Source organism: Magnolia sinica, chromosome 16 (assembly GCF_029962835.1).
Source record: "Magnolia sinica isolate HGM2019 chromosome 16, MsV1, whole genome shotgun sequence".
Classification (NCBI taxonomy): domain Eukaryota; kingdom Viridiplantae; phylum Streptophyta; class Magnoliopsida; order Magnoliales; family Magnoliaceae; genus Magnolia; species Magnolia sinica.
The window spans coordinates 62070773-62093816 of record NC_080588.1 but is presented as its reverse complement, the minus strand read 5'-3'; the positions used below and the strand labels follow the sequence as shown (position 1 = coordinate 62093816).

The 23044-nt window shown below is 41.0% G+C and overlaps 1 protein-coding gene across 3 annotated transcripts; it reads left to right on the top strand.

Annotated features, from left to right (window-relative positions):
• The first annotated feature begins 2125 nt into the window (after positions 1–2125).
• Positions 2126–20585, top strand: LOC131228604 (magnesium transporter MRS2-3). Of its 3 annotated transcripts, none has more exons than XM_058224371.1 (6): positions 2126–2635; positions 11497–11751; positions 14594–14722; positions 15385–15554; positions 18498–18735; positions 20154–20585. In XM_058224371.1, exons 1-6 carry the CDS (start codon positions 2141–2143, stop codon positions 20439–20441), a joined length of 1575 nt encoding a protein of 524 aa, XP_058080354.1. In that variant the 5' UTR covers positions 2126–2140; the 3' UTR covers positions 20442–20585. The 3 variants fall into 3 exon arrangements, with proteins under 3 accessions (XP_058080354.1, XP_058080358.1, XP_058080357.1); XM_058224375.1 differs by lacking the exon at positions 20154–20585 and adding an exon at positions 20006–20125; XM_058224374.1 differs by lacking the exon at positions 20154–20585 and adding an exon at positions 18846–19976.
• The last annotated feature ends 2459 nt before the right edge of the window (positions 20586–23044 follow it).

Sequence of the window (23044 nt, the reverse complement as noted above, 5' to 3'; positions counted from 1 at the left end):
GAAATAAAATAACTTGTCCTACCCCAAAATCATATATGGTACATCGAATAACTCATTCTGATTTGGGAGATATACTTGTTTTAAGGTTCTGACGGTCTTGATGACTTCCTCCTCCGATTATGCCTTCTCTGGTTCATCTTGGACATGAAAGTGTCCGTGACCTGCTTTACATCAGTAAACTACTTGAGGCATAAGTAGCTTAACTTATGATCCAAACACTCCCTAAAAATCAAGCAAATTAAAAACTCAAGTCCAGATGAGTTATTATGACTCAAATAAACTTTAGTAACAAATATTGTCCCGATACAAAACTTTTGTCACCCATAGGCATTAAAACCCCATTGTTTCGTGTGGTGTGATCCACATAAGTTTTGGATCTACCTAATTTTTAGAATCATGTCCTATTGTGCCATTTTGAAACAGATGGACACAGTAGATTTATTACCTGACATATGTATTGCCCCCATGGAATACTGGGCAATCCGCTTCCGAATAACAACAAGCGGCTTCTAAAACTGTGGGGCTCACAGTAATGTGTATGCTTTTTATATTCATGCTTAAATCCATTTTACCACCTAATTTTAGGGCATCATGATAAATAAAGTAGATACAAATCTCACCTAAACCACACGGTTGGAAATAATAAGGTTTGAATGGTCTACCCATGAAAAGTTCCTGAAGACTATATATATATATATATATGTGTGTGTGTGTGTGTGTGTGTGTGTGTGTGTGTGTGTGTGTGTTTGTTATCCAATTTCCTTTTGCTTAAGTCAGTGTCACCTTACCAACCAGTTGGATGGCAAATAAACATTAAGGGGGTGCTTTTCGCATGGTATTAGATAGGATGGAATTGCATTTGGTCCGTGGCAATTCCACTCAATGTTTGGGAAGAATGGAAAAGCTTAGGAATTAGATTAGATGGAAACGCATTCGGACCATGCCAATTCTACTCAATGTTAGCAAGTTGTGTAGGTCCCACCATGATGTGTGGGCTATATCCACACCATCCACCCATTTTTCAAGATCATTTTAGAGCATGGCCAATAAATCAGGTAGATCTAAAGCTCAAGTGGACCCCACCATAGAAAGTAGCGGGAATTGAATACCTACCGTTGAAAAGTTCTTTGGGGCCATATAAGTTTTGGATCGACCTCATTTTTAAGCCCATGCCATAAAATGAGGTCATAAAACAGATGAGCAGTTTGGATATAATATATATATATATATATATATATATATATATATATATATATATATGTGTGTGTGTGTGTGTGTTATTCTCAGTAGTTTCAAATGATGGTATGTATATCCACTCAATGTACCACCTTATTACAAACAGAGCATGGAGTTAAGCTTATCCGATAGGAACAACAGGGACCATCCCTGCCATAAGTAATAATTACTTCTTTTTTTTAATCCCATCCCCACCTAATCCTTCCCAATACCATGCGCCAAACACCCCATAAGGTGGGCTTAAGAAAATTTTAATGCTCAACGTTCAAATCACAAGGTGTGGTAGATTTGGTTATAATTCATCTTCGGGCTCACGAGGCATTGGCAGGGTTCAACAGGCAATCCGCTTCTGACAATAGGCATCGAAGAACATGTGATGCATGAACGAACGCGGATTGCGTCCTAACCCCGCCGTTCCCAGCTAAGAACGGACAGGTAGTTTAAGTGGCCACCGTGATGTATGGATTTTATCCACACCGTCTGTTTGTTTCGCTGTTTCATTTTAAAGTATATGTTCACAACTTAGGAGAATATAAGACATCGTGGACCACACAATGGGGATTAAACTCTTGCCGTTGAAAACTTCTTTGGGTCCACGGAAGTTTTGGATCGAGCTGATATTTGTTGTTTCCCTTCATCCAGGTCTATGTGAGTTTATGAATAGCTTGGATGGAAAATAAATATCATGGTGGGTCTTCAGAAAGTTTCAACGGTGAGCATTATTATCACCACTTCTTCCTGTGGTGTGGTCCACTTGAGGGCTGGATCTGTCTCATTTTTAATAATTCACTTTAAAATGATACGGGGAAATGGATAGACGGTGTGGATAAAACCTATACATCATGGTAGCCACTAAAAACCCCTGCCCGTTCCTAGCACGAGACGAATCCGCGTATGTAATGCAATGCCCGAAAATTCCCAATCTCTGTCCCATCTACGTCTGTCGGTAAGTTATGGAATGGAAGGAGAGCGAGCGATGCGAGCAAAAGCTCCTCGACCGCTTTCCAGGCCCGGCGTGACCCCGGTCGAGGACGAGGCCATGGACCCGGTTCGGATCGGCCCTGGACTCACTCTCAGGAAGAAAGGCTTCGGGGTCCGACAATGGCTCCTCCTCGACGTGACGGGCCAGACGCAGGTCGTTGAAGTAGGGAAGCACGCTATCATGCGCCGGACGGGTCTTCCGGCACGCGACCTTAGAATCCTAGATCCCTTGCTCTCGTACCCTTCCACCGTCCTCGGCCGAGAGAAGGCCATCGTCATCAACCTCGAGCATATCAAGGCAATCATCACAGCTCAGGAGGTTCTGCTGCTGAATTCCAAGGAGCCGACGGTTACTCCGTTCGTCGACGAGCTGCAGCGGCGCCTCGTGCGTCTCCACCACGCCACTACCAAAAATCAGGTTTTCTTTTTTAACTTTTAAAATTCTACGTTTTTCTTATTTTAATGATGGGGAGATTTAAAAAAATTAAAGAATAAACAAATTCAAAAAAAAATAAATCTTTGATGTTAGGGTTTGTGGTTAGTTTTTACAAGTAGGCAATCTGGACCGTCCGATCGTTCCACAGGGCACTTTATGTGGTCACAGCATAAAATTTAGATGGATTGGAGGATCCATCCATCCAAACAATGTTTGGTGAAAAGAATAAGTGGACGGTTGTGATTGTCTGTAACAAGGAAAGGTCTGATTATCAATTTGGACCATCCTTTCAGTAGGCTGCACCTTGAATTGTGTTTAGTTCCTGAGAATCAGTTTGGTCAGATGATCCTAGCCGTTCCATCTGTTGATTGGAAAATTGCGAAAGAAGAGCCTAAAATTGGATGGTTAAGAGTGTCTAGTCACGCAGCGACCGGTCAATCCTAACTGCCAGAGCTGTGTCCTGCAAACAGATGGTTGAAACAAAAATAAAATTTTCCAGTGATGGGTGCACTCAGGTGCTGGACAACAATGGATTGGCAGTAGTCCAGAAATCACAGTGATTGGACAATCCTAACTGTCCAATCAGTGCCTTGCGTATAGATGGTTAAAGAGAAATACTTTGATACTTTTGAAGAGTCTGATGGATGATTCATAAGCACTTCAAATTTAGTTGGAAATTACATGTGAATCATGCAATTAAGCCAAATTAAATAGCCCAATTTATGGTTCCCAGTTTAGACATATCATTATCATCTAAGCCTTATACCAATTAGTTTAGACATATCATGAACAAACAATTATGCGTGTTTCATTATTTAACTATTGGATTGATCGACATTTATTGGATGGTTAAAAATGCAAAATGACCATTGGTCTCGATGTTGTCATACGCGTGTGCATATGTCATTTTGGGAGGACAGACTGCATGTTTCATAGTGGCATATGCGGTTTTTGGACCGTTGGGCTTTATATGGTCGCATGTGACTACATAAGCCATGATTATGCGATTATGCCATCGCATTTTTTTCTTCCATTTATCTCCCTTTTTGCCTGTAAATGAGCACTCCCACTCCCTCTGTTTTCTTATTCTATTGCTCTGTTACTCTTACTCTTTCGCTCTCACTCTGATACAAATATACAATCTCTTAACTCTTGCTTACTTGCTTACTCTCTCCCACTCTCTTCTTTAAAATATATTCTCTCGATTTCTCTTAACTCTCTTGTTCTCTCTCACTCTAATACTCTAATACATGTTTTAGCATATGTATTCATTCGAGTACTTATTAGTTGATTTGTTAGTCTCATAGTCTAATAGATGTAATAAATATAACAAAATTTTGATGAAATTGGTAATAAAATAATAAAAACAATTCCCTGCTCTTATAGTATTTTTTCATAAATTTTTAATATAAAATTTCCATTTTCCCTTTATTTTTCAGATTTTTTTTTTTCCAAAAAAAAAAAAGAGTTCGAGGGGTTGTGTGACTGCATATGCAATTATATGATTGCATATGCGCATGAGTAATGTTGTCAAATGTGATCACATATGTGCATATATGTGAAGAGATTGCATATGCCATGATGGCATATGCGATCCTAGCAAGTATGCCATGGCATACTTTATTATGCGATGAATATGCGATAGCATATGCGAGTATGCGAGAGATTGCATATGCTATGACGGCATATGCGATCATAGCAAGTATGCCATGGCATACTTTATTATGCGATGAAATATGCGATTGCATATGCGAGTATTCGATTGCATACTGCATATGCAATCGCATATTGCCCAACGTGACTTTATTTTATTTTTTAAAAATTTTAGTCACTTTTGCCTATAAATAGGCACTCAGATCCCCTCCATTTTTACTATTCTCTACAATAAAGCTTAAAATCTCTTTTTTATTCCTCTCTCTCTCTCTCTCTCTCTCATCTTTCTCTTTATGTTTGGAGTTTTTAATAATTAATTCTCTCTTAATGTAGCTTGTAAATTGTTTTGTTAAAATTTATATAAATATAACATAAGTAACTTACTATATAACTTAATAAAACACTCATATTACAATGAAATAAGTAAAATAAGTTATCGAATCACTCTTACTAATTAGGCAAATTTTCTCTGAATTTCTGATTTTTTGGATTTTTTTTTCAATTTTTCCTTTTTAAAATTATAAATTTTTAAATAAATAAATTTTTAAAAAAAAATGATCTCATGCAATCGCGTATGCGATTTGACAACATTGCGCACAAAACCCTTGTGTTGCATAGGATTGCTTATGCCATTTGACAACATTGATTGGTCCTATTTCAACAAACAAGTGTTCAAAAATAGGAGGTTAAGATTTTTTCACCAAACTGATTTTGGGGCTTAGCGACAGTGGATTCCACAATTTAGTTGATTTAAATTAAGCTAATGTATGTCACTTTTACCCAACAAGGTTTGGGCGAATGGTCTTCACCATAGGTTTGCTCCTTATAGGTGAGGGTTCGTTTCCCCTCCTTGGCTTTACCTGATACACGTGGTTGTTGGTGATTGCGTGTATCCGTAGGGATTAGTCTCACTTCAAAAAAGAGGTGGGGACACCCTGTGTCTTCAAAAAAAAAAACGATCTCATGCAATCGCGTATGCGATTTGACAACATTGCGCACAGCCCCCTTGGGTTGCATAGTATTGCTTATGCCATTTGACAACATTGATTGGTCTTATTTCAACAAACAAGTGCTTAAAAATAGGATGTTAAGATTTTTTCGCCAAGCTGATTTTGGGGCTTAGCAACAGTGGGTTCCACAATTTAGTCGATTTAAATTAAGCTAATGTATGCCACTTTTACAATTTTTGAGTGCCTGTTTAGCAAGTGTCATATACTACCTGAGTATCATATTAATCCTTGTTGTGCACAAAACCAAATTGGTCCATCATGCAGGAAGAACGACCAACCACGAGGGAAGAGTGATGCAGGACATGAAAATTAAATATGATATGCGAGTTTCAGGCTTAAGATCACGTTAGTTCAGAAACAATTATACAAATTCCGTATCCCACATGAAAGTCCAAACATTCAATTAAAGGGAATCTAAGCGGGTCTAGGCCTACACATGATAGGGCTAGATCAATAAAAATTATGAATCAAACGATACTCAAAGATAAGAAATAATCATCCACACATGCATAGTAATCAGTCCTTAACCTAAGGGATTCAAAAATTCCAATTCGGGGAACCCTAGGGTAAGAAAATGGGCATAAAATTGGAGATTTGAGTAATTTAGGGTTAGGTTTAGGGATTTTGGGTGGAAGCGGAGTGAAAGAGAGGAGAGAGACGAACCAGAGAAGTACCGCACGCGTGGACAACAACAATGGCCCAGACGCACGTGCGTGTGATCCCGGCGGCACGTGTGTGGGGCCCACTATTCAGAAAAAGGCCACCTTGGCCCTGGTCGGCCAGGGATGGATTCCAAAACTCCCAAATCTCAGCTCAATCCGATGTAGGTTTATGTGTGGTGCTCCGCCGAAGTTTCAGCCCTCCTGTAGGGCCAGATTCTAAAATTCTGCTGCGGGGAGGAGAATTGCTGAAATAGATGATTGATTCGAAGTGTAGATGATGGGGTGAGATGAGAAGAAGGGATGGTAGAAGATGGGTAGTAGAGATGGGGATGGATGAGGGCGAATCGGGATAGATGTGGCTTCACACCACCGTAGTTAATCATTCGATGAAGGGAAGGCTTCGCACCCAATTAGGCTTCACAACTCAGAATGTAAGAAAACGCAGAATTTTTATTAATATTTAATGAATCAAAAGAGCTACAAGAGGTGCCTATTTATAGGAAAACCCTATACCCCAAAACTCGCGCCATGTGTGTAACCTATTACTTGGCGATGAAGTAAACTAAAATAAAAACCAAACAAAGAAATCTAAAGCGTTCATGATATTCTAAATAATAACAATAAGTAAAAGCTAAAATATGAAATCAATCCGACTAGTGGGCCACGATCATGAGATCCCATGATAAGATTTTCTTGATTAACGGGCCCACTCTTTTGATTCAAAACTTCATCTTCTGGCTAGGAGGCCCTCCCTGGACGTCGTTATCTATCCAGATCGACGGTGGGGCCCTCCTTCTGGTGTACGAGCGTTGAGGGGTGGTGTGTGTGCACGTGTGGGCGGCGTGCGCGGGATGTCTCCATCAATTCTCCCCGACTCCGAAGATTTCGCCACTGGCAAAATAAAACTCCTGAACCGCTCCAAGATGTAAGGATCAAGTCTCTTAAGCTCCTCCTCAGTGAGCCACGTATTGGTTGAAGCTGGACGTGACTTCAACTTGACTAAGAACTTTTGAAATCCGCCATCTGACGTTAAAACTATTTGATGGTTCAGGATATCCTCTATTTCTTCTCTGGGTGTGTGAAGTTTAGGTATGGTAGGTATAGGCTAGAAAGAATAGTCAGGACGAGTAGGTATGGGAGGTAAAGGCTGAGAAAATGGGTCGGGACGGTTAGGTATCGGAGGTAGAGGCTGGGAAAATGGGTCGGGACGGGTAGGAATGGGACGTAGAGGCTGGGAAAATGAGTCTGGAGGGGGTCATGGATCAAGGGAAAGATCTAGGGTATAGGATGGTTAGGCAAAAGGCTGGACAATGCATCAATGGCCCCTTGAAATGCAACTAGATCCTCTCACATTGAATGTAGAACTAATTCCCATGGAGGGTGGAAGATTTGCCACATATGCATTGAGACCGGTTCATTTTATAATTTTGAATGGTTCGGCGCCATACGCGTATAATTTTCGAACGGCTCCCTGAGGGTACCGCTCTGGCCTGATGCGGATCATCACTGAGTCCCTTATGTTGAATTCCTTGAAACATTTATGTTGATCTGCAGAAAGTGAATAATGTTCATTAGTAGTCATGATTTTCTGCCTGATTTCTTGATGCCATGAATGAATGTGATGCGCAAAAGACTTTGCAGGCTCTGACAACTTATGGGACAATGACAGAGGGATAAGATCAATAGGTTTCCCAGGTTTATAACCAGTAACTACTTCATAAGGACTGAGACCTGTAGACCTATCGACAGAACTATTAAACGCAAACTCGGCTATAGGTATTACGGTGTCTCATGTTCTGGTATACTCTATATCCCTCTTAGGGGGAGATTCATCCGGTAGATCATCAGGAACGATATCACAGAACTCATCCACTACTGGAATGACCTCAATAGGTAACTCTACACTAGCCTCTGGTGCACTCTCTCTAGCTACGAGGCCGCACATGTTGTACCCCTCAAAATAATGGTCTTGATGTCCCTCATGGGGCGGGGGTACAGGTGCACGCCTATGACTAATTCCTTGGCCACCTCCATTTTTTGGTTTATCCTCCTGGCCACCTGCCTGAGATTGACCATCTTTCCTAATGGTGGGGTTTGTCCTGAGGGAGGCCTCTATTTGGTCAAGGCGTTGATCTATGTCCTGTTCCAAGCGCTTACCTCAAGACTCAATCTGTAGGGACAGTTTGTTTAGTGACTCTAGCAATTGTTCCATGTTTAGTGTAGAGTGCTAGCCAAAACTATAACCCGTACGTGTGGGCGTACACTTGCTAACTCCACCTAAAGACTTTCTAGGACGACTATATATAACTAAATAGGACTAAATGATTCTACGAGACTCTATATGAGGGAACTATGCAGTGTTACTAAAATCCAGCAATATAGTTGACAAAATAAGGGACTATGGACTCCTAAAAGCTACATGTGATGGATTAGATACATGAAGGACTCAAACAAACTAACCCTAAACAAGTAATGTATTCCCCTATAAGAACCCTAAGCTTTCATACCAAATTTGATGCAGGACATGAAAATTAAATATGATATGCGAGATTTTAGGCTTAAGATCACGTTAGTTCAGAAACAATTACACAAATTCCATATCCTACATGAAAGTCTAAACATTAAATTAAGGGGAATCTATGCGAGTCCAGGCCTACACATGATAGGGCTGGATCAATAAAAATTATGAACCAAACGATACTCAAAGATAAGAAATAATCATCCACACATGCATAGTAATCAGTTCCTAACACAAGGGATTCATAAATTTCAATTCAGGGAACCCTAGGGTAAGAAAAGGGGCATAAAATTGGAGATTTGAGTAATTTAGGGTTAGGTTTAGGGATTTTGGGTGGAAGCGGAGTGAAAGAGAGGAGAGAGACGAACCAGAGAAGTACCGCACGCGTGGACAACAACAATGGCCCAGACGCACATGCGTGTGATCCCGGCGGCACGTGTGTGGGGCCCACTATTTAGAAAAAGGCCACCTTGGCCCTAGTCGGCCAAGGATGGATTCCAAAACCCTCAAATCTCATCTCGATCCGATGTACGGTTTGTGCGTGGTGCTCCGCCGAAGTTTCAGCCCTTCTGTAGGGCCAGATTCTAAAATTCTGCTGCGGGGAGGAGAATTGCTACAATAGATGATTGATTCGAAGTGTAGATGATGGGGTGAGATGAGAGAAGGGATGTTAGAAGATGGGTAATAGAGATAAACGATGAATGGGGGCGAATTGGGATAGATATGGCTTCGCACCACGGTAGTTAACCCTTTGATGAAGGAAAGGCTTCGCACCCAATTAGGCTTTACAACTCAGAGAGTAGGAAAACGCAGAATTTTTATTAATCTTTAATGAATCAAAAGAACTACAAGGGGTGCCTATTTATGGGAAAACCCTATATCCAAAAACTCGCGCCATGTTCGCAACCTAGTACTTGCCGATGAAGTAAACTAAAATAAAAACCAAACAAAGAAATCTAAAGCGTTCATGATATTTTAAATAATAACAATAAGCAAAATCGAAAATATGAAATCAATCCGACTAATGGGCCACGATCATGAGATCCCATGATGGGCTTTTTTTGACTAACGGGCACACTCTTTTGAATCAAAACTTCGTCTTCTAGCTAGGAGGCCCTCCCTGGACATCATTATCGATCCGGATCAACGGTGGGGCCCTCCTTCTGGTGTACGAGTCTGGTGTACGAGTATGGAGGGGTGGTGTGCATGCACGTGTGGACGGCGTGCGCGGGATGTCCCCATCAAAGAGCCTCGAAGCCGAGGTGACTAGAGGACCAGGATTGGTTTCTGGCTCGAGCTATTAAAGCACAGAGCTCAAAGATAGAACAAGCAGCTCTCCCGATGAAGAGATGAGCCCCCGAGCTGAGCTGTCCAAAGACAGCTCAGTAGGGGAAGAGTCATCCCACCAGGAACATTTACAAACACAGGCAAAAGACCCACAAGGCAAGTAGCTCAAGCCCTAAGCTCCTCAACATCCCGAGTTAACTGGGTCGACCACCGCCAAGAGCATAACGAGAAATCAGGAGGGAATCTCTCCCCGAACACAGAAAAGAAGGATTCGGGTTGATCCTTCCCGGTCGAAGATCATGCCGACTAAGGTAGGCTCGACGACATTTTCGGGAGTAGTTTTCCATCCAAATAGGGACCTCCTGACGTATCCAACGTATCCCATGGAGATACGATGATTTTGAAACTGCCCAAGGACCCTATAAATACAACTACCCTAAATGAGAGGGGTAAGCTAAAAACCCAAATTCAAGCCCTTGATCCAAGTCTACCACCCTAACTGAGGCATCAGAGGGTCCACAGCCATCATCGGCACCCCCGTTTGTACATCTTCCTATTTCTTTGCAGGTCCATCGGTGGGCGCACCTAGATGACTAATCATATCTATTCGCCAAATTCCGGCGACAACTATCCCCATGGTTAAAACAAAGAAGGCAAGGGCCCACAATTACCAGGCAGAAATCTACTGGTATAGGATGTTTAGGACTATTCATCGGTGTGACTGTCAATTATTCAAGGTGAGACCCACTATGATGGTTGGGATCAAGGTTGAAGTATGTATGTTATGTAACATATCATTTGCCACCACTACCATTATGTATCGCCTTGTGTCAGGCTGTTTCGGGCCAACAAGGAGCCAATATACCTGTATCGTTCATGGGCAATACTGGTACCTATCGGGCTACATGTACCAGTTTCGAGTGATACTTGAAACCTTGGTTGGGATTGTTGGACCATGGTTCCATCGAACCTGGATAGTCAGTAGACTGCAAACATATACTAAAAAACAAAAATTAACAATGGCCTGCACTTAACAGGGATAATCCATTAAATTAAATTAATCATCCCGTCAATGTGACTGTTTGACCGTTGTCTGCCTATGGTGTTGGGGCCGACATTTAGATGGTTAGGATCCTTGAACTATGGCTCCACTTGTACGGTGGAAATGCAAATGGACTCATGCCAGCTGAGCAATGCAATGCTCAAAATTATGGTGGCTGACAGGCTGGGGCTAAGATGGGCTCACCCAGGGGTTTTGAACTGGTTGGGTGGGACTTGTCAGGTCGGCCTTATTCGAATTTCGATTTGCAGAGCCTGTTCAGTGCTATGGAAGCTTTACTCAAAATCCCCTCATTTTGAGGTTAAGCAGTAACCTGTACGCTCATGCTATTCAGGAGGAATTGGATTCCAAACCTTGGGAAAAAGAGAGGGGAACCTATCTGTTCATTTTATTCAAAAGGGATTGGATAACCCTTGGGTTTTAAAAAAAAAAAGGATTAGACTTTCTTTAATTTGATGGTTTTCATTTCTTCTCTTAATTGCACTCTCTTCTTGCACTTTTTTTTAGGGGATTGCAGTACCATTCAAATTTATTTTTATTTTTTAAGAAGGAGAGGGTTGCAGCATGGATACATGAATTATCTATTATTCATTTGTTGTACAAATGATCTTTTGTTTGATTGTTTCCTTTCTGTTGCTGTATTTATTGTTTAGGAAGGTATGATCAGTGGTGGGGATGCAGACTGGGCGAACGCATATGATTCAGAGGAGCCACGGTCTAGTATGGTCAGTCCTCGCCGTTCTGATAATCTCAATTATTCCGGAGATTTTCCAAGGTACCAAGAGACAGATGAGAAGAACAAGGCCGATGGTAAACCTGGTTTCGAGAATGGACCAAGGGTTCTTCCATTTGAGTTTATCGCATTGGAAGCATGCCTTGAAGCTGCTTGCAGTTGCTTAGACAATGAGGTAAAATCCCTACCAATAGGAAGGATTTGGTTTTCTATATTATTGCTATCAATAGGGGTGTATTATTTCCTATCAATTGGTCCCTGAAATGGGGTGTAAAGAAATTTCATGATTAGTAATTCTAGATGTAACGAAATTAGTTTCATTGGAGAAGGCTTGGGTGTGCATTGATGACACGTAAGGGATGACATCGTCTAAACTTTTCATGCAGCGTTTGCACCCCTTATTATGGGGTGCAAAAGACACACACCCTAGTATGATGTTCAGCTTGCATGACTTTGTTAAATGTTGTTACACTATGCTTCTTTTATTCTATTTTTTTCTTTCTTTCTTTTTTTTTTTTTTGGGGGGGGGGGGGGGGGGGGACAAAATTGATTCTTTGTTAGCAGGGGAAGATAAAAAATTGATTCTTTGTCATCTGTTTTGTCATTTCTGGATCATTTATGTGTCCGAATTGTGAAAGCTTCTGCTTTTCTTTTATTTTTTTCCTTTTTATTGCCCCCAACTTTGGTCATTTGTATATCCTGGTTGGATACAGATTGCATACTAACACTGTCAGTAGTGACCTCGCTACTGGACGGTGCTCTGTGGGCCACAAAATAATGTGTGTTTTATCCACGCCATCCATCCATTTTGAATTATTATTTTAGGGCATGATTCCACAAATGAGGTAGATCCAAATCTCAGGTGGACCACGCCAGAGGAAAACAGTGGTGATTGAACACCCACCATTAAAAACTTCCTAGGGCCCACTGTAATGTTTATTTGCCATCCAACAGTTCCAACCTATTGGTTAGGTCACACAGACTTGGATGAAGGGACCACTAATGTCAGCTTGATCCAAAACTTTTGTGGGCCCCAAGAAGTTTTAATGGTAGGCATTCAATCACCACTGTTTCCTGTGGTGTGGTCCACCTGAGATTTGAATCTGCCTCATTTTTTGGGCTCATGCCCTAAAATGAACTGGAAAAATGGATGGACGGCAGGGATAAAATACATACATCATGGTGGGGCCCACAGAGCACCATCTAGTAGTGAGTCACTACTGGCAGTGTCACTATGCAATCCGCATCCATCCTGGTTGGTGAGGCTCACGTCACGAGTAATAAGATGACATAAATGATTCTTTACATCTTTCCCAGTTGTGCAAAGGGGTCTACAAGTCCTGATCATATCTGAAAAAACTTGAGTGGCATTTACAATCAAGAATCAAGATGGAAATAGTTTTTGTCTGTATCATGGGAAGGAAAAAAAAAGTATCAGGGGAATTATTGGGCAAGTTTTTTCCATTGAAATGAACCATAGCAGGCATCTTTCTAAGACACTGCAGTGGCTTCAAACCTACCATCAATGATGCATAAGCAGAAGTTAAGTGAATTTGTGACATGCCTCAGCCGCTAGCTACTGTTTGCAGTTTCCATACAATAGATTCGAACCAATATTCACATAAATTGTTTAATTCATTCCTGAAATATGCTCACAGGACCAGGCCCCATGTTGGTCTGAAGAACTTCTGATATTTCTAACTGGTGGCCCTTTGGGCATCTTAATATTCTGAATGGGTGGCAGTCTAGTTTTCAAGTTGTTCCGTGAAATTTAGTAAAATCCTAGCAAGCTTCCTACCTCATCTATTTCATCCTCATACTTAATGAAAGGAACTCATGTACATATAGAAATACAATGATGCAGTCACAATTTAACAGTTAAAAACTTTGGGTTCAGAGTTAATAATATTCTCACAACACCAATCCTCTGACATTTACTCAATTAGAATTAGGTTCCAGTGACAAAAATGAGCTTGTTTGGACATTATTTTTATGGGTTTAATTTAAGCAACAAGGTTAGGAACATGGTTGATGGTTTCATTGGGTCTATCAAAGTAGGACTTGGATTTAATTGTTTAATATGGTCTAATCTTATTTAGTATTTTATTTATTTATTTCAAGAGTCAATTATGATTCACCTCAGTTACTTAATTGATTTTGTTTAAGGGTTTATATCATAGGAGTCTCTAGGATTGGGGAATTCTAGTTGTATTGGCTTTTTCTATTTAGACTAGAATTAGAGTTTTGTGGAGTTCAAAGTTCTGTTATGGGTTGAACCTTATTTAACTTTGATAATTGAACAGAAACCAAGGGTTTTTTTTTCCTATTAAACAGAAACCAAGGGTTTTTTTTTTTCCTATTAAACCTAGCAGTAGATAGATTTCAATTGCATCCAGCTACAACAGTTTTGCACTTCTGCTTCTTTTTCTATACATAAATTGAATATGCCTCAACTCATGGTCCGTGCTTCATGTTTTAGGATTAAATGTTTTATTGTGAGCCAATAGAATATGAGTCAACTCAATTCACTTATAACCTTCAAAAAAAAAAAAGAAAGATCATTTCTCCTAGTCTCACTATCCTGATCTTCTTACCCAATTACAGTTTATGGATAAAACAAATATTAGTAGGAAGTTCATAGACTTCATCACTGCTTTATTGATGCATGTGTTAGGCTTAGCATCATGATGTTTTAATCAATCAATCAGGGAACTTGAACTTTATCTTTGTACCACTATTTCACCAGGAAGGCTTCTTGTGTGTTGCTTTGATATATTCTTTTTATCAATATGTTATATTGGGGATAAACCTTTTTTTCATCTTAGAAGCTTTACAGTTATCTTAATGTATGCTTATTTTAACTGCCTTTTTAAACAGCTTAAAATGCTGTTTTTCATCTGGTAGGAAGTTGATGGTATTTGCATATTGTGGAGGACTTTTGGTTGTAGTAATATTGTACTACTTGTTTTATTTATTTATTTATTTATTTAAAAAATAAATAAATAATCTTGAGTCAGGCCAGAACATTGGAGCAAGAAGCACACCCAGCACTAGATAAGCTGACTACAAAGATTAGCACTCTGAATTTGGAGCGTGTCCGTCAGATAAAAAGCCGGCTGGTTGCTATAACTGGACGTGTTCAAAAGGTTTGTGTTCTTTTTCTATCTTTTGGCTTTAATAGTAGTATGATAGCACATGGATATCTCATGATATTTGGTACAACCAAACGCACCCTTGATATAGAGATGTATGCTTGTTTGGCTATTCACCATCCCAAAACCGAAACTTTTTAAAAAAAATTAGGACACCAGAAACAGTGATGTGCTGATTTGGATTTTTTTCTTTCAAATTTTCTTTTCTGTCTCCGGGGCTGATCTCTCAGCCAATTGCATTTATCATGTAAATTTGTGAATCTGGTTGTCATTTCTTCTACTAAAGGTGAGTAGAAGTCTCGAAGCAGCTGTTCTGGCTCCAAATTGAGTTTTGCTAATTTAAATGGCGCAAACTGCTTTCATGGTGTGTGGATGCGTTTTGAAACATGAGCTGCGTACTGAAATGATAGATTTGTAAATGTTGGATATAGTCTTTCGACGAGCTTGTTGGAAAATGCAGAAAATTGATTTGGGCATGTGGCTTTGACTTGAGAATGTGGCTTTGACTTGAGAAATTTTTAGTGAGTTGAAAAGAACTTGGGAATGGATGGGTGAATATTTCCTGTTTCCTTCCAATAGAGGATCTACCATCTTTTTATTTCCTTTTCATGCTTTCAGGTTGTCTGTCATAAATGATTGACAACTATAATTTGCAGGTCCGGGATGAGCTTGAGCACCTTCTAGATGATGATGATGATATGGCTGAGATGTATTTAACAGAGAAGCTGTTGCAGCAACCCCTCGATGGGTCATCATCTCTTTCTTCTCTAAATGACAGAGATGGCATGGATGATGGCATTCTTCGCTCTGATATGGATGATGACAGGTACTCTTTTCTTTTTCTTTTTTCTTTTTCTTTCTTTCTTTCTTCTTCTTCTTCTTTTTTTTTTTTTGAATGATGACAAATTTCATTAAAGCAAGCCAAACAAACAAGCTGAGCTGAGAATGACACTCTCATCACCATTTCAATCCTAGGCCATCAGCCCCAGACATGATAACAACAAAAACAAAAGAAAGAAGAAAGCTAAAGATGACTGTCAACAAGACTCAATTAGATTAGACCACCTAGAATTATTGTTTTCCAATCTCTAAATCTAGCCCATATCTTCAATCATATAAATTACACCCCCCCCCCCACAAAAAAAAAAAGAAAAAAAAGAAAGAAAGAAGAGAGTAAATTATAATCTCCAAATCTGTAAATAATCAGCACATGTTAGGCCTACGGTGGGCTATGGGCCTTCACTATTAGCAGGTCCTACAATGGGCCTAGATGGGCCGTGGGCCTACATCAAGACTTTAGATTGCACTGGATGATGGCCAGCCTTCAGTTAAGCCAGGGAAAACCCAAACCATTCCACAATAATCAGTGCAGCCCACAAATGGATAAGCAAGTAGTTTATTTTTCCTTCATTGGCATAACAATTCGGAAGCAGCATCCATCTGTTGTTTTAGGAGGTCAATAGTAAGAATTTTATCCTGGCAGGCTGTCCCGACAAATGTGTAACCTTCGTAAGAGTAGTGGAAGACCAGATGCCAGAAAACAGCGTGAACTGCTCTTTGTCATATCCAGTCAGATAATGGGACAGTGAGCTGACCCAAAAAAAAAAAGGGTTAAAGGTGCCAGATTCTTCTTTCCGTGGAGTTTTGAGGGATACATATACACTTTCTTTCCAGGTCAGTAAGTGCTAGAGGCTGTTGATCTCGACATCTTTCAGATTCCGGCGGAAGGAGACCAACCACCTTACCACCCCTGCAGTGGAAATATTTTGTCCACAGATGCTCCCTTATTGTCAGCAGTCGAGTATATATCTCCATATATCTCTCATAAGGGGACCTTGGAATACCAGTTATCTTCCCAAGAGCAGACCTTGGCCTCATTATTGACTCGAGTTGAAGTCTCTAAAAGGGTAAGGAAAAGGCCCAAAGGGACGTGGATGTAGTAAGAAAAGACTTGATGACCTATGGTCTAACTGAAGATATGGCTCTTGATAGAGTGGAAGTGCGGAACAGGATTCATATAGCTGACCCCAATTAATTGGGAAATTCCTAGATGATTATGATGATCAATAGAGTAGAACTGGGTCATTGATATTGCTCTCCAAATTGAAGATCCAGCAGTATGTGGAACCCTCTTTGATGTCACAGCCATTGACTGGCACACTGTAATTAGCTCCAAAAATGTTTCAAAACAAGGAGATTTGGCCTATCGCCAATCTCCACCACCATTTCCCCAAAAGGCCTAAGTTGCAAGTTCTATTTTTGCAGAAGCCAAGCCCAGCCACACCGAATCAGCTTGTATACCTTGGTCCAAGCACCCAGGTGAAGTTTGCAAGCTTCTTCACGAGGTTTCCATGGACACCACTTTTGAATAGATTCCAAAGCCGCCACCACTTTGACTAGGCATCTTAATAAAGACAAAACAAAGATAGGCAGACTAACATTCCAAAATACACAAGGTTTTCATGGGCAAAATATAGCAAGCATCACTTTGATGAGGGTGATTCTGTTGTCCAGGAAGAGCAGCCTACCATTCCAAGTAGCCTGCTTTCTGTTAAACCTATCAATCACCCCATTCCATAGGCAAGGGTTAGCCTGCCTACGAAGAGGGGGATGCTTTGGTGCTTTAGGGTAAACCTGCCTCGCAACACCCGCTGACCCTGGCTATGAAGTTGATAAATGGGGGGTTTAAATCCTGAACTGTCAAAGTACAGTTGGAGAGGTTAACTCTTGAACTTGAGACCACCTCGAAACAAAAGTAGAATATGTCAGAGGTTTCGAGCTCCACAAACGGCACCATTACGAAGAGGAAAATGCTTGTGTACCTCATGCCAAGTACCTGCTGAGTTTGCTTTCTCTAACACAGGAGAAATGACTTAACATGCTTGAAATGCACCCCACCCCTTGTTTGGCCTTGATCTAAAAATCATCTTATGCAACACTCATGTGGAGCACCCCACAAAAATTATAACTAAAACCTCTATTTTGATGTGGTATGCCCATCCTGAGTTTTGGAATACTGTGATTTTTTGCTAATTATTACATCCTGGGGAGGCACATCCAATGAATGGATTGGATGGCGTACAAACACCATGGGAGTATGGTGAGCATTCCATCCCAAGGTTTTCAATAATGGTAAGAGTTGCTGTAACGGTCAGCCTTATGGCCATTATGATATGGACTGTAATGGCCCTTGCAGCCCTGTAACAGTAAAAAAAATTGAAGGAAGAAATTATATTGGCCCCTTAATGGACCATTGCGGCCATTACTGGGCCATTAAGGGCTCTCTTTTTTTAGCAGAACATGCATTACAGCCCTGTATCACGAAAAAGCTCCCACCATTACTGTTATGTAACGGCTGTTACATATCTATTTTTTAATACCATGTTCCATCCCAACTGTTTCCTATGTTGTGCATACCTGAACTTTGGATTATCGTTATTTTTGGGTTCAATGATTAACAAGAGGCAATGTACGTGATGGTGACTGGGTAGATCTCATGAAAGTTCCACCCACGTGGTTCTCAGTTTGCAGAAGTAACCCCGGTACATACCTAGCCTGAGGTACACTAGTGCGGTTCTTACTAAAAGCAAGGTGCTTTCTGCAAACTGAACGTGGGTAACAAGAACTCCCATCTCCGTTGGCTGTTGTTGTGTAGTGGATGCTGATGTCCCTTTGAAAACTGTCATTGCTTCTTGGCTAAGTAGATTGATTACAATTTCTATGCACTTTTCAAGTACCTTTCAGACAAATTTTTCTGCATGATTTTCAGGATTCCTGCTGAAATCTCTTCAGAAGTGAATGATGTACCCAACAATTATGAAGGTGATCTTCAAAATATTGATAACCAGGAGCACTTGTTGGCGTCATCCAACATGCTCAGTGGAGATGGGCGAACCCATACTAGTAGCACGCACAGTGGCAGCAAACAGCTTGATGTGGAGGAGCTTGAAATGCTTTTGGAGGCTTACTTTGTGCAGATAGATGGTACATTGAATAAGCTATCCACGGTGCACCCCTCGACCTTACAGCTTTAGTGCCTTATTTTTCTTAAGCTCGTTCCTTGGTTCTGATGAGGCTTGCTTGTTTCACATATGCGTTGATCTAAGCTGCTCTACAGATCACTACATGTGCCAAGATGACACGAGTTCTTTACATGTTAGGTCTTCATTAGGTAGGCTCCTACCCTGGCCCAAAAATAGCTGCTCTGCTAATAAGGGGTTAGCCAGTGTATGAAACTTTTGGATGGCTAAAAAAAAGAACTTGGAATATGGGCCCCTCCATTTGTTTTGCATAATATGGCCCACCTGAAGAGTGCATCAACCTTATTCTTGGGCCAGAGAGCATAAATGCTTGGTGTTAGTGTGCCATGTTGGCATATGTTGCATTGTGCAGAAGGGGCTGGGATCTACTCACGTGGGATTAGCAGCCTCACTTTCTACAACTGTCTACCTGCAAGTATTTTCTAATCACACAGGCACCATATCCATGACTCTCTTTTATTATTTGGAAGCAGTGAAAATCTCACTCGAAGTAAGAAATGGTGCAAATGTTCCGTGGGCAATCAGTTTTTTTTTTCTTCATCTGAAGACTGCTAGTTTCATATGTTTTTCTGGTTATGCATTTTGTCCCACATGTTGGTACTGCATTGATTTTTTTGTCATTTGAACTAAAGAAGCTCTATATACACACGATTGATGGGACTCATTAATGTAAGTATTTGCCAACTAGGAATTTTATCTTGAGGAATGCTAATTGCTGTACTCTCAATATCTGGGCCATGGCCAAAACTGTCCAGGCCTGCTGGAGCATCATAAGTGCTCAAGGAAAGAACTGACCGCTGCCCAGATTTGGGCCCTATCTCAATTGAGCGGTTAGGATTGTCCAACCAGTGTGACTCTTTTGCCACAGCTCATGTATGGAATGACCTGCCAGATGAGTGTTCCAGATCTCGTATGGGTTTGCCATGTGCCCCCATGTAAATTCATTTGCACAAATCATGTCCCATTAGCAGCTCTCCTGACTCTATGGTAAAACCTGTCATTTGTGTGTCCACCATTATTTATACCCATCCCTGTCGATTTGCTTGTGCCCATTTTCTATTTTAGGAATTTAAATGATCTGAATGTACCATTCAGTTCCTAAATAGAAAATGTGTACCATTTCAATGCCTAAAATGGAAAATAGGTGGAAGCGAATCAACGGCCGCGGGTGAAAGTGTCAATTCCTTTCTTGTATTAGCAATGGCCTTAGTGATAAGCTTTTGACTATTTATTTAAGGATGGACAACAGCATCTCAGATAGCATAGCCAAGAAATGCAATACCCCAGATTGGCAAAAGCATCACTGCTCTAGTTTCATTACAGTCTAGATTTCCTTCTATCCTAGCTCTCACTCATAGATTTTGCTTTCTTGGTGGTCCTTGAAGCTGAGGGAGTATGTGGACGACACAGAGGATTACATCAACATCATGCTGGATGACAAACAGAACCATCTCCTTCAGATGGGAGTGATGTTGACTACCGCGACCCTTGTGGTGAGTGCCTTTGTCGTTGTGGCTGGTCTATTCGGCATGAACATCAATGTTGATCTGTTTGACAAGGAAAAGTCTGGCATGCCTGAGTTCCTGTGGACCGTTGGCGGCGGGGCCACGGGGAGTATATTTCTGTACGTCATCGCAATTGCATGGTGCAAGCACAAGCGCCTACTTGAGTAAGTGACCTGTGAATATCATACAAACTGTATTTTAAAAAGGGCCCTACAACTCAAGAGTTCGGAGGGGTGTCGTTCTTCTTCGTTGGGCTTTTGTTGTATTTGTATTACAGTGAGTTTGCAATGTTGTAATGTAAGTGATTGTCATTACCCATGCAATAAACTCAAATCATCATAGACTAATGCTGCCATGAGTGGGCTGGGCCAGGGCTAGATTGAACCTGATCTTTTTGGTGGTCAGGCTGGAAATTTAACCGTGATCCTTAAGGGGCCTGTTTGTTTTTCAAGGAAATGGGAAAAACCGGGTAAATGGTAATAATTATTTCCCTCCGTAGTTGCCGCACACTTCCCCGTAACTTATTTGACGGCCTACTTTTCGGAGGTAAATGTGGCAAATATTGTAAAACATTTGTGGGTCCCACCACGATGCATATCATATATCCACACCTTTCATCCATTATTTCAGATAAATTTATGGTATAAGCCAAAAAATGAGGCACATCCAATTCTCAAGGGACCACACCATAGAAAAATGTGAATTAAATACATACCGTTAAAAACTTCTTGGGACCATTGTTTCTTTCGGTATTAGCCAGTTGAGTGTTGGATCTAACTCATTTTTCTTCTCATATCTTAAAATGTTGTGATAAAATGGATGGACGAAACAAATATATCATATACATCTAGATGGTGTCCTAAAATGGCCACTACTACTTTTGAACCGGTTTCCAAGAAGTGAAATCTCCGCGAATATTCAAATAGGCGAAACGGTAATAATCACCAATTTACAGGGTATTTACCTTTTCCCGGTGAAACAATGAAAATCAAACAGGCCCTAAAAATAGGGTTCAAGTTCAATCCATCACAAATATATACTGGCCTGATTGAGACTGCGCTGGCCCTGAGAGTAGGCGTGTGTCCCATCTGTTATTGGGCCAGCCTGAAAATCTGACCATGATATGGCCTGTGGGATCCATTGCTTGGTGATCGAACCATTGGTCAGGCGATGGAGCATGCCCCCAAAATTCCCAGATTTGAAGTACCTCTATGTTAGGATTTCTGTTTTTTCCTGTTGAATGTGGGCTGTTAGATTTACTTCCTGGCCACCTATATCTAGGATTTGGACTGAAGGGTTGAGATTGACATATCGAGGGGTATTCTGGGAGTAGGCCATCCTTGTTGGGGTTCGAAAGGTCAATGGCCTGGATTACTGAACCATGTATCATGTAATTCCTCTTTAGACCAAGGGCTGGATGGGCCATGGTGATTAACATCTTGCATGCCAGCGATCTGGGCCATCCTCATATGGGTGTGATTTGCCTGACCCATCCTGGGGCATGTTCATGGTTTTACATAACTGATGAAAGGCCTGGACATCCGACACACGAGCCACCCAATGCTAGGAAAGAGGTGGGCCCCAAATAGTAGCAGTGATGCAGGGGTGCGAAGCCTGTCAGTAAAAAGGGGAACTGCTCCGATGATAGAAAGATCCAAGGGATAAAATGGAGTGGCCTCAGCCACAAGTCGATGCAAATGTAGGCTTTCGTTCATGAAGAATGCTGAGCCCATCGGATTAGTGGCCTCTATCAGCAAACCAAATGGGGCCCATGCAAATGAGCTCCACCATTGATGAATCCTCCACGCGATAAATGTATGGGCTTTCTATTTGTGCCATGCTGGGAACTCACCTGTGATGTTTTCTGGAAATCCACCTTGTCAATCATTTTATTTGGCTCATTTTAAGGGGTGGACTTAAATATAAGGTAGATACAACACTTTTGTGGGCCACACGAAGTGGTATTGAATGTCCTCTGTTGAAACCGCACTAGTTGTCGTGTGGCCCACAGTGATGTTTATGAAAAGTTAACTCTATCCACCAATTTTTCCAGCTCATTGGTGGGCCTAATTATAATGAAGATCCAAAACTCAAGTACTCAAGTGGAACACACAGCTTGAAACGGTGTTGTTAAACCCCACCATTAGAATGGGGGAGCTGAATTTTTTGGAATATATCACCGTGGTGGAGGGATTTCTATTTGTTTTGGAAAGGTATAAAGAAAACGGTATTCAAGATCCAAATCAAATAATTTTTTTTTTAAAAAGGAAAGGTTTTTTGAAAAATATACCATGTCCAACACGCAAGTGCGCCACACTTTTTGAAACAGTGGCATTGAACCTCCACTGTTGAAATAGTCACTGGGGCCACACTGATTTTTTGAAATATACACCGTCCACCAATTTCTTCATATGATCCTAGAGTGTGGGAATGACCTTATGACCGGTTTGGATGGCATGTAATCAGCACGGTAGGCCTTGAAAGATTTCAATGGTGGATGTTCGATCTCCATTGTTTCCTTCAATGTGGCCCATTTAAGCTTTGGATCCGGCTCATTTTTGGGCCCGCCCATTAACATGAGCTTGAATAATGGATGGATCGGGTGGATTCTCAACATGCTTCATGGTGGGCCCTATCTGCACGATTGGGTGTAGCCAAGGTTTTAATGGTAGGCATTGCCCTTCCTAGTGTTTCATACCACGTGGCTCACTGAAGTTTTAAATCCCCCTCGATTTTGGGCCCACCTTTTAAGATGATCGGGTAAAATGAAT